The following is a 12,295-nucleotide window of genomic DNA, read 5'->3' on the forward strand; positions in this document are numbered from 1 at the left end:
GGTGCTGCTTTGGGGAGGGCAGCCCCCCTGCCAGCCCCGGGCCGGGGAAGCGCCCCCGGGCGCGGCTCGCCCTGCCTAGCGGCCGGGCCCCTCGCTGCAGCCCGGCCTGAGATCAGCACCGGCGGGGGCGGGCGGCGAGCGGTAGCCGGCAGCCTGCACCCCCGTCCCGGCAGGTTTCAGCGCCTCCACGGACCGACTGCGGGGATGATGCGGCGCGTCGGACCCCGCGGCGGGGAGGGCGCTATGTCAGAGAGATAACGCGCCTCCGCCAGCAGCCCGGGGGCCGTCTCGGTGCCAGCCCCCGCCCCGGGACCCGGCTGCCTGGAAGCCGCTCCCTTCTCGACGGCCGGACTGGCAGCGGCGGCGGGGCCGGGGAGCGGCGGGGCGAGGTCCGGCGGGGCGGAGGAGCGGCGGCCGGCCGCGCCGGGGCACCGCGCCTCCGGGGGGCAAGCACCCGGGAGGCTGAGGAACGCAGATAGCAGAAGCGGGGTGGAGGAGGAGGGCAGCGCCATGACTCATTTGCAGGCAGGTCTCTCCCCGGAGACTCTGGAAAAAGCCCGGCTGGAGCTGAACGAGAACCCCGACACCTTACACCAGGACATCCAGGAGGTGCGGGACATGGTGATCACTCGGCCGGACATCGGCTTCCTCCGCACCGACGATGCCTTCATCCTGCGGTTCCTGCGGGCCAGGAAGTTTCAGCACTTCGAGGCGTTTCGCCTCCTGGCCCAGTACTTTGAATATCGCCAGCAGAACCTGGACATGTTCAAGAGCTTCAAGGCCACAGACCCGGGTATCAAGCAGGCGCTGAAGGATGGGTTCCCTGGCGGGCTGGCCAACCTGGACCACTACGGCAGGAAGATCCTCGTCCTTTTTGCTGCCAACTGGGACCAGAGCAGGTAAATGCAGAGCCACTCACCGCCTTAACCCCTTCTTTTCCTGGGCAATGCGTGGGAAAAGCTATGCCAGAGCAGAGAGACGGTGGGTGGGCAGCAGGAACACACCCAGCTCTGCCCACAAGGGGCTGGACAGCAGCCTGGAAGGCAGAGGGAGAAGAGAAAGAAGGAATGTATTTGTGACTTAGGGCCTTTTCAAGCTTCTTATCCTTTTCAGGAGGAAAGTAGGAGCTGCTTGGGTGCTCTTCTCAGCTGGCTGAGGTTTACAGCCTTTTGCCTCCCCTTAGCCAAAGTGAGCTGGCATGGTAGATGATGTGCTTACTCCTCTGACAAAGCCTGGTTGCGATCCCTGTGTTGGTCTTTCTGCTTCGGCACACACACAGTTTTTCAGGTGCACAGGAGAAAGTCAGAGATGCTGTGTGTAAAACAGGAGTATCCATCATGGCTTTTGAGCTGAAAAGTTTGCCTGTGCAGGAAGCTGAGGCCCCGAATTCTTTGTGCTAAAGACAGCGCTTCCTGAACCACCTGGAAATGCCAGGGTAGAAGTTACAGTAACCTCTTACCCACTCACAGTAATCTCTTCTTTTCCCCACTCACACTGCTCTAAGTGTGAATTCTCTGCATAATAGGATCCAAGTACACAAAGCTTTGGGAGCAAATTCAAGGAGGCTAATGCAGTCCCCAGATCAATTTCTGATCCTTTTTGGGACTACCATAGCCTGAAGATGACTTAGCAGGCTGACCCAAGAGCTGTCTCCCATCAAGGCCCTTTCTTTTAGCAATCGACTTCATTTTATGTGACACTATTTTGTTATTCTAAATAGCTCACTGGGTGTCATGCCCAATTTCTCCTGCAGTCTAAAATTACATCCACAAAAATTGCTTGATTTTCAGCATATGTAAATGAATGAATCCATTCAGAGTGAAGTCTAAAGGCTATTTCTGTGAACACTGCATCATATCCCTAGGCTCCTAACCTGAGAGCAGGTTTAGCATCTGGAGTGCTTCTTAGTAAGAAAAATTACAATCTTGCTAGTTACCTTCCCATAAACCCAAACTGTCTTTTGTGCAGTCAGCTCAGGCTGGGGAAAGGCAGTGCTGAGTGCTCAGTGCAGATGTCCCAAGCTCAGCTATTTTGAAACATGAGGAGGTCATGAACAGCTAGCAGTGTGGATAAATGACAAAATCTTGGGAACTGACATACTTAAGCCGACCCTTTAAGTGCTTGTGTAGCTGTCCTCTTGCAGGTTGTGTTGATAACCATTGCAGGGAGTGATCCCACATATCCCTTCAGCAGTCGGTGTTACAGCAAGGGATGGGTCTCTGCCCAAAGCACCGCTGGCCCACCGTGGCTTTTCCCTTCTCCAGACAGGGTGGCCACATCCACACTCCCTACAGGGAGAGTTTCATGGCCCTTGCTAACCTGTGAATCATGCCTGGGGACTGGAAGAAAGCTGTCTGGCACAAGTCAAAACTGCATACGACCAAGCCAACAACTGGGGCCAGGTTTCTTTCCCTGCCTTGGTTTCCTGGCAGATGGATCCGAAGAAGCTGAGTGAGGAAGCAGTGGTGATGAGGCTAAGGACTGAGTGGGCTTCCTCTCCCATATAAGGACCTTCTTTATTTCCCATGTAATGACCAAGTCAACTTTTTATTTTTAAAAACAGCTCCACAGATTCTTAAAAATCTCCAAACAAGGAATTAGCAAAGAAATGGATGGTTAGGCCTTTTATTAAGTCATACATCTACCATGAAGAAGTTACCTTGTTAAACATAGCGTGAAATGCTGTCATTTCTCATTAACAGAAAAAACCCCAAAGCTTTAGGTGACACTTTTCAGATCATTAGTTCCTAGTGAAAAAAATCACCAGGAATTCAAAATCAGAGGTAAATTATCATTAAAGAAATAACTGGCATGCAAGAAGGTGAGGTTTATTTTCTTCTTAATTGTGGATGTGCTGATATTTAAACTACATGAGGTCAGCCGACACAACAGTAAATTTATTATGATATTTTTCTTGAAGTCCCATTGGTAAAATTATTTTTTCTGATATAGTAGGGAAGTGACTGGGGTACACAGGATTACCCAATGGCCATGTTTGCAGCTGGGCCCCTATTGGTCTTCAGCACTGCTCGCCCATGGTACGACTGTCCTCCAGAGCGAGGGATTTGTTTTCAGAGGGACCACTCAGACAAAGGGGAGAGAGCTGTGGGGAGTGGCTTCCTCCAAGGCACATGACAAGTCAGTGACAGATCTGGGAATGGAGCTAGGTCACTCTTTTCTGATTAATTTAGTGTCTTCCATTATCTGATGTTCAACAGCTGAACCCAGGGAGCATTGTCTCTGGAACATATACTAGAGCTGCTACGCAATATGTCTCAAGCTTATGCCTTAACTGACTTGAGACCTTTCTTACAATACATAAACCCGTGCTCCTCTTACAGCAACCCTGGGAGGATTACTTTTTGAAGTGTGTCTTGTTAGGACCTCTTTATATGCTTCAAAAACTAAGTTAATAGAGCACAGCAAGTCTCCAAATTTATAATGTGTGTATGACTTATTACAGCTAGCATGTAACAATTAGAAATAAAAAGTTCCAATTTGTTATTTAAATGAGTAGCAGACATACTATAGATGATTTATATAGCATCAGCAGCCTATGATTTACATAGTTCCAATTAGAAAGAGAAGGGTGGGAGGCAGAAAATTCCTATGGTAAAACAAGCCTGTGTACTAGATGTTAAATCACTAAATTTAAGCAGGGCCTGAAAACTGTACCAAATGTCCTGCCATCTGAACAACTAAATCAGACATGTATTTAAAACAAACAAACAAAAGAGGAAAGGTGAAGGACAATGTATTGAGTGGCCCAGCAGCTTTTCAATGGGACCCTGCCGAACTCTCCATCCTGTCTCTGATGTGGGGAAAGTGAAGACAGGTGGCATTCCTGCCAGGAGGCTGAAGAGCACTTGAGGAGGCATCAGCCCTCCCTATTAGCTTCGAGATTGTTGATTCATAACTACATTTGGCTTGTAGGTGTGTATGTGCATTTGAAGACTCCCTTTTCTTAATGTGTCCAGCTGGTGGAGGTTTTTTCCAGTTAACAGCAGAATTAACTTCAGCTCTCAGCAGCAGGTGATCTGTTGTCATGCATGTTCTTCTATATTCTTCATGGCACCTGTACATAAATTCCCTAGGAAAATCAGTCTATTTTGATGATACTTATTTGAAATCTTTCTCTGCAGTTATTTTCCTAGAAAGTGCATTAGAAAAGCTCAGTAGAAAATTGCAGTAGTGCCTAGTTCCTGTCTGTGTCATGGTGACCCAGTCAGCTCACACCATCCTCAGTGAATATGGAAATCCTCTACGCTCCTTACTGTTAGCTTTGCTGTTGCATCAGATGATTTACAGCAGGGCAAAGATGGAATCTACTGTTTTGCTTTCAAAACTCTGCTTTCATGTGCAGAAGTGCTAGAAACTTTTCCTTCCATTAAATGAAAATTTAAATTCTGTATCTATTAGGAGGCTGGTCTGCTCCTCAGATCACTGTTAAACACAGGTGAGTTGGCAGGGTATTTTTCAAGCTCTGATGGAGACAGTGTTACAAAATAAATAGCAAATCTAACAATAATAACATATTAACAATAACATAGTAGTTGGTTAATAGAGTTAATTTTTGTTTCAAAGTAATATCTTTCAAATAATAATTATTAACTACTGCAAACTCTGTCATTTTTTCTACAGTTTCTCCTGATGACTGATGCTGTCTTATTGTTTCTCAGATTTCCCACACGTATCCATATCTGTCTGTTAGCACTTGTATTTAGACTGTGAGTGTTTTGGCTAGGGATTTTTCTGATCAATATTAATGTAAAATTTAGATCAGTTGAATCTTCATCTGTGGCTGTGACAGTTAGACACCACGTTAACATAAGGAGTAATGAACAGTATTACATCTGAATCTAAAAGCTAATCTGGTAAAAATATTTGAAGCAGTTTCTATTTCTGTATCATTTTTGTAACACTGGTAGTGCTTTTTCTTTTTAGAATAAGGGCCCCCAGGGCATACCACCACTGTTTAAGCAGAATACCTGTAAGAGAAGTTTCGATCTCAATCTTTTCAGCATTCAAATCTGTACCAAATCTGATGAACAAAGGAGATCTGAGGCATCATTTCTAGGTACTACTTTGTGTATCTTTAGGGCTCTTGTTTCACTGAAATTCAAAAGATATTAAGCCAAAGCAGTAGGTTAGAAATGGGATGATGGCTCAGAGACTTGACCAGTTTTCTCTTTTAAACCACAGTGGCACAAGAGCTCATTTGACAGAAACTTTTACTTGTCCAAAGGTTGATGGGCTTAAAATACAGATTGTGCATTCCTTACATGTTTGGGACCTTCAGGATACAAGTAGCTTAAATTTAAGCAAAGGAGACTTATAATTTATCTCTTCTAGTTAACAGTTCGCATCCTGAGAGGCAGACTCATGCCACTCCATTTTAAGTCTCAAAATAACTTGAAATTTCTTCATATCGAGGAGGAGATGACAAATAGCAATGGAGATAGTAGGGTAACTCTGCCAAATCAGATTATTTGTTATTCAGTGCAAATGTGAATTGACTGGAAACAGAATCTGGTTAAACAAATGATACGGTGGATGCCACCTATTGTCAAGAACATAAAATATGGAAAACAGCTGACATGGCTAGATTTGACTTGAGACATCTGTACCCAGCATTCTTCCTGTCTCTTTCTGTTGGCCTGGTCGAAATCACAGTGGCCTCTGGGAATGAAGAGGATGCATAGACCACATAACCAAGAGGTGAAGGTGAAAGATCATGGTGAAGTATTACCAAGAGTTGATAGCAGTGTCTGCCAGACAGTTTTTACCAGAAATCCTTGGAAATACTTTGAATCTGCTCATGTCCCATAGGAAATTCTCAAAGAACTTTTCTGTAAAGGGGGAGTTGCTGCCATGGTTAAATTACAAGAGACTGGGATACTCAGTTAATTGTTTGAGCTGTTCTGTTATTGGCAAGTCAAGACCTCATTGAGGCATTACACTAGAAAGCTCTGTTGCTGTCATCATAGAAATGGTAGCAATCCCAAAGCATTTGAAAGAATCATTGTCAGTGTGGCTATTAACTTGTCAAACCTTCCCAGGCTCATTGCTTTAAAGTCAACCTGAATAGAGAATTTCAAGAGGTAGCAGTGTGTCTGCACACCAGTGCCCACCTCCTTTGAACTCAAGCTGCTAGTCACACAGGAGAGGAACATTAAGAGTGCATTATATATGTGATAACATATTTCCAGAATTTGTTATTCACGTTAACAACTGAGCTAAAAAAGTTGCCTAAGCTCTCAATTGAATTAAGCATGGTCCTATAAATAGAGGGCATTAAATAAATTTAAATTAACTGTGAGTTCTCGATTATCCCAGCAATTAGTAATACCTTGCTGGCTACAATATGGCCTGTAAAAGTCTGTTTAAACAAGTGAATGCAACTGAATTTAGCCATAAATAGATAAGGATTTATTTTTACACAACCTAACTCCAGATTACTATAGCTACTGCATCAAATCAGGCCTGGTGTACCCTACATACCTGACAGCACTGGAGCAGTCATTGTAAAACTGGGGCCAGGCCAAAATGGCTAGCTTGTTGTCCCCTAACATGATGTTACTTAGCACAGAGTAGTAAGAATACAACAATACTATCTTCCCCTCAGGCTGCACACCATGGTCTCTTAAAATTTAACGCTAATGTGTTGAAATTTTTTTTTCCTCTTTAGAAAGGCAGTCAAAGCCATCTTGGATCAAATTTATTTCACACTCACTAGCTTATCTGTTTTTTCTCACTTTTGCTTGGTTATATTTCTGTATCTATATGGAAAGTAATTTCAGAATGGAATAAAAATTTCAGCAACACAATCTGAAGTAATTTTCCCCGTCTTCTTTTTACATATTTTCATTTCCCAAAAGTCCAGCCAAGGATGAAGCATGTTACGGCAGAGCCTGTGCATCCTAATGCTGACGTGAACAGTAGTAGCAGTGAAGTGAAATGTTGGACAACATGGAGGTGGAGTGAATTGAAGATGAATCTTTATGCAAATAACTCTGTGCTTTGTGAAAGCTTCAGTATAGTTTCTCTAATCATGTTTCGTTTGCTTGGGCTGTTCAGCTGATACTTTCAGTACTCAGCTTGCCATTCACAGCACCTAAGATTACATCCATCACACCAGATTTACATTTCTGGCTTGCCTCAGCATGTCCCCAGAGGAAAAGCTGCTGTAAATATCCACTAATGGATTTGACTTGCTTGCCTGGTTTTCTGTTCTGTATTTAAGTAAGGTATCAAAACCAAGAGAAGAGGTCCATTACAAAATGAAGAATAGCTCTTATCTTCAATTAATTGCCCCAAAGGGTATTTGAGGGGGTAAGCTTGGTTGTTAGCGACATGTCCTTATAGACTCCTGATATAGTTTTTAGACTTAAAGAGGACTTCAGTTACCTTCCTCTGACAGAAGGTGTTTGTGTTTGCTTTTATCTAGATGTATGTTCTTCAGAACTTGTTTTCATAGAGAGGACAACCTTGTGTCCTGATGCAACAGCAACCTGCTGGAAGGCAGGAGGGCTCTGCAGAGGGATCTGGGTAGACTGGAAAAATGGGCTGATTCCAATGGGATGAAGTTCAATAAGGCCACGTGCCGGGTGCTGCACTTTGGTCACAACAACCCCCTGCAGCGCTACAGGCTGGGCGCAGAGTGGCTGGAGAGCAGTCAGACAGAAAGGGACCTGGGGGTACTAATTGACAGGAAGCTCAACATGAGCCAACAGTGTGCCCAGGTGGCCAAGAAGGCCAACGGTATCCTGTCCTGTATCAAAAATAGTGTGGTGAGCAGAACAAGGGAAGTGATCCTTCCCCTGTACTCTGCATTGGTGAGGCCACACCTGGAGTATTGTGTTCAGTTCTGGGCCCCTCAGTTCAGGAAAGACATTGAAGTGCTGGAGCGGGTCCAGAGAAGAGCAACACGACTGGTGAAGGGACTTGAACATAAGACCTATGGGGAGAGGCTGAGGGAGCTGGGGTTGTTTAGTCTAGAGAAGAGGAGGCTTAGAGGTGACCTCATCACTCTCTATAACTACCTGAAGGGAAGTTATAGCCAGGTGGGGATTGGTCTCTTCTCCCAGGCGGTTAGCAATAGGACAAGGGGGCATGGGCTTAAACTCTGCCAGGGGAAATTTAGGCTGGATATTAGAAAAAAATTCTTTACAGAGAGAGTGGTCAGGCATTGGAATGGCCTGCCCAGGGAGGTGGTGGACTCGCTGTCCCTGGAGGTTTTTAAACTGAGATGGGACATGGCACTTAGTGCCATGATCTAGTAAACGGACTAGAATTGGACCAAGGGTTGGACTCGATGATCTCTGAGGTCTTTTCCAACCCAGTTGATTCTGTGATTCTGTGATTCTGTGTCTTTTTCAGTGAGTAAACACAGAGTATAATCATTGGTGTTGGGGACTATTTCTTACACTAAGCAAAGCTGCAATGAGAGGTACAGTGATGTTGAATATACATTAATGAATATACATGCCATAGACCATTGGTTACTCTTTGTGGTGGCTGAAATCCTGTTCTCAGTGATGCCTGACAGTTTTCCTGTTGACTTGAATGGATCCAGAACATAATTAGGTATATTTGTGTTTACATGTACACATTTATATATGTATCAGGTATATATAAAAGCATTTTATGGCCAGCCTTAGAGACTTGATCTGCCTCATAAAAAAATAATTTTTATGTCTAATGCACCAGATTTCTATCAGTCGTGTGCCAATAGGGAGCTGTTAATCCAAGGCATGTGATGTCCTCTTAACTCCCTAGAGAGGACATTAGAGATCTACATCAGCAACTTGGGACCCATCTTCTTGGACTGGATGTAGGGTGCTTGCAGCAGCTTTCTGTTTCATGGAGCTCTTCTTCTGGAGAATGAGATCCTCTGAATGGGGCAGCATAAATATCAAGTGAGTTTGAGGCTAATTTTAGGATTTGAGTATTTCTAATGTCTGTTTCTTGCATGAAGTCTGATAGATTATTTTCACACTGAAGCATTAGCTGCTCTCCCAGTGTCTCAGCTGATGTAATTGCCTTCCCAGTGTGATGTTTCCCATGGAAAGGCCTCTTACAGGGTGTATCTCCATCTAATTTCATGAAGCGATTAAAAATCAGTACTTCTGAGACCTCCACCACCTTGTGGAGGTAACTAGGGTTTGAAGGCAGTTGGCCACTCTCTGAGCTCAACCCTGACCCTCAACATGGCTCTGTAAACCTCCTTGCCTCAGGCTAAGCACCTGTTTTAATCTCGGTGCTGACAGTTGTGCAAAATGCATCTTGTACAGGGGATTTTTAGGTCCCATGTTGATTATGTGCCTTCCACTGTCCATGCACCAGTGTTGCACTGGATACGTAGACTGGTCTGCAGATACACTAGGCAAAATAAGACCTTTTTAGTGCCCGTATAACTGTCTGTAGTCTTCACTTTGCCCAACGCTACCCACATGTCCCATTATTCACGTGCAAACTTGCTTGGGAAAGAGCTGATGAATGATTTCATTTTTTCTCAGGTCGTTCCTCGCACTGTGGCCCTGGAGATGTTTGTTTGCTTATCCAGAGGCCTCAGCAGCAATGGTGGCATTTTCCCCACATGTCCAGCAGTTGGACTTGGGGGAGCTGCTCTGCCTGGGCACCGGGGGAGCATCAGCCACACTGTGCCAGAGATGTTGGCTCTGCCACGCCAGCCCTGTGCCCCTGGGCAGGTTTGCTCAGGACAGGTGGGATGCTCCAGGTTTGCTTCACTGTGCCTACTACAAAAATGCGATCCTGGCCTAACAGTTCTTTGATTATCAAATCGCACTAACAGGGATCCAGGTTTTGAATCAACATAGTTCTCAAAATCCTGAGTCTTCACCATGCTGCATATGTAGCAAAGATCACGTGTACCTATTTAGAAATTACATTAAATTATACTGAATTCTACTTGCTTTAATACAATGAGTACACTGTTCCGCTGTGTATATAACTACATTTTGAATGTGTCTACAAAAGGGAATAACACAAATGAAATTAATCTGCTCTAGCTGACTTCTCACATCTTTCCATCATTTTTTTTCAGCCAACTAAAACTCAATGAACTTCCCAAATATGCATTCCTAGAAAAGGGACTAGAAAAGGACTCTCTTAATGTCAGTCTAACACAAGTGAACAAGAGAAAAGGTCTTTACCCCAGAAAACATTTGGGGAAGCATTGTTTTGTAAGATTCTTCCCTTCATTTTGGAGATCCTTATTTTGCTTTGAATTTGGTTTTGTTGATTGGCATAAAAGTTCTTTTATTCACTCCTCTCCTTTTCACTTTTCTGAGATTAATTTTTTTTCTGAGGTCAAAGGTTTGCAGGAAATTTGCTATGCTTCCTCTTTTTTGTTCAAGTTTTTTCAACTGGTAGAGGAAACAGAGCAAGAAAAATTCTTGTCTGTGATTTTCCTATGGAAATCCTCAAAATGATAAAATTCTCTATTTCCTTTTGGCAGAAAGAAAAAAAAGAAGACCATTGGAATTTTGTCCATGAGGGAAAAAAGGACACCTTTAAACCCATTTGAAGACTTTTAAAGGGTCTTATTTAAAAATATTAATTAATTAAAAATATTAATATTAATATTAAAAATAAACACTGAACACTTAACTCTTTCTTTTGTTCCTGGAATATTTTCTTCTCTGATATTTTTTCTGGTATAACATTCTAATGCCACACCTGAAACTGTGGTGTGGACTGGAAAATTGACATCTGTTTCTGTAACCATTTATCTTACTTTTTAAAAGGATTTTTAGGTATAAAACATAGTTAGCCTGGAAAACATAAACAGTTAAACTGCTACTTTCATATATCTTAAAAAAACCCCACCCCCCACATAATTAAAATGTTTCACTTTTTTTTTTTTTTTTAATTTATTTTTTTCTTTTTAATGCAACAAGCTAAACTGCAGGGTGATTAATAACTGTATTATATGACAGTCTAAAGATGACATTGCAGTATATATTTAAGCTATTCAGCTGCTGTATTAGGTGCTTTAGCTGCAACAAAAGAAAGGTTATATTCAACAGGGCTTGGCAATATGGAATTATGTCTTCTTCAATCTAAGAAAAGATTATGTGCATATGTGTAAAACACATAATTACATATTGTAGGTGGCATCTTTCTAAATCCAAATTTAACACAGAAAATTCTAGGACTGTTGAATACTTACTCCTGAAACCACATAATTTGTGTATACAAAGTACTCAGTACTCAGAAGGCAGTTAAGTAACTCTTAAAAATTTGCTATTGCTCTTAACCAGAAGCACCTCAAAGCCTTAGTGTGTGTTACTTTCTGCTTTCAAGATACTTAGTAATCAGCCTTCTGTAAACCTTTTGTAGATGTAAGAGAAAACGTTACCCAGAGAGAGGGACAAGGGGAACATGTGGAAATCTCCTTTTTCTGCGATAATTTTGTAGAAGCTGTTATTTCAATACTTTGGAAAAATATAGGAGGAAATGTTGTATCTAGGCTTCTGGTGTTAAGGTTGAGGTTTTGGTATTGTTATGGTTTTAGAAAAATACAATTTTCATAGATACGTTTTGTACAGACATTTAAGAAAATGCATAGAAATTAAAGCAGATTAGGAGACTACAGAAGATTTCAAATTTGCTTTGGTGTGTTAATATTGTAGTTTGTTCTGGCTGGCTGATGGTCTAGATGTACATAATCCTGCTCAAGGGGATGAGTTCAACTAACTGAGCTTTTGAGGCTTTCCCAGCTTTACATACCCACATGACTTCTGAGGATATGTTTGCACTCCTTTGATTTAAACTTGTAACGCAGAGTACAAAGGAAGAACGCTCAGAACTTCTCTATGTCTGTGGTCATTGCTCCTTTCCTAACCAAATCTCTCCTTAACATTCACAGGTACACGCTGGTGGATATTTTGCGCGCCATACTTCTTTCTTTAGAAGCCATGATAGAAGACCCTGAGCTTCAAGTGAATGGATTTGTTTTGATTATAGACTGGAGCAACTTCACCTTCAAGCAGGCCTCCAAACTCACACCAAGCATGCTTAGATTAGCCATAGAGGGCCTTCAGGTAACCTTCTTTTCTTTCTTTTCCTAATTTACCTTTACTTTACAGTTCGTCACAAATCTGGGTGGTTAAAAAAAACCCAAACGAAACAAAAATTCAAGAACTTCTGAGCAGCAAGGCTGTTGACACCTTAAAGTATGAGTGAACAGGCAAGCTGCAGTGGCACAAGCTTAATGCATGGGCTCAGTCAGCCAGCTGCAGTAACTCCTCACATGGAGGCTCCTTCTTTG

General features: G+C 42.9%; 1 protein-coding gene across 2 annotated transcripts in view; it reads left to right on the forward strand.

Annotated features, from left to right (window-relative positions):
- The first annotated feature begins 270 nt into the window (after positions 1-270).
- The window catches only part of CLVS2 (clavesin 2), a 53,416-nt gene continuing 41,391 nt past the window's right edge, over positions 271-12,295 (forward strand). Inside the window, exons 1-2 of one of the 2 annotated variants that reach the window (XM_005507435.3) lie at positions 271-899; positions 11,894-12,068. In XM_005507435.3, the coding sequence (XP_005507492.1) occupies positions 511-899; positions 11,894-12,068 (564 nt within the window). In that variant the 5' untranslated portion in view covers positions 271-510. The remainder of the gene's footprint in view (positions 900-11,893; positions 12,069-12,295) is intronic. The other variant, XM_065056779.1, reaches the window with a different exon arrangement.

The sequence above is a fragment of the Columba livia genome, chromosome 3 (genome assembly GCF_036013475.1).
Source record: "Columba livia isolate bColLiv1 breed racing homer chromosome 3, bColLiv1.pat.W.v2, whole genome shotgun sequence".
Classification (NCBI taxonomy): Eukaryota; Metazoa; Chordata; class Aves; order Columbiformes; family Columbidae; genus Columba; species Columba livia.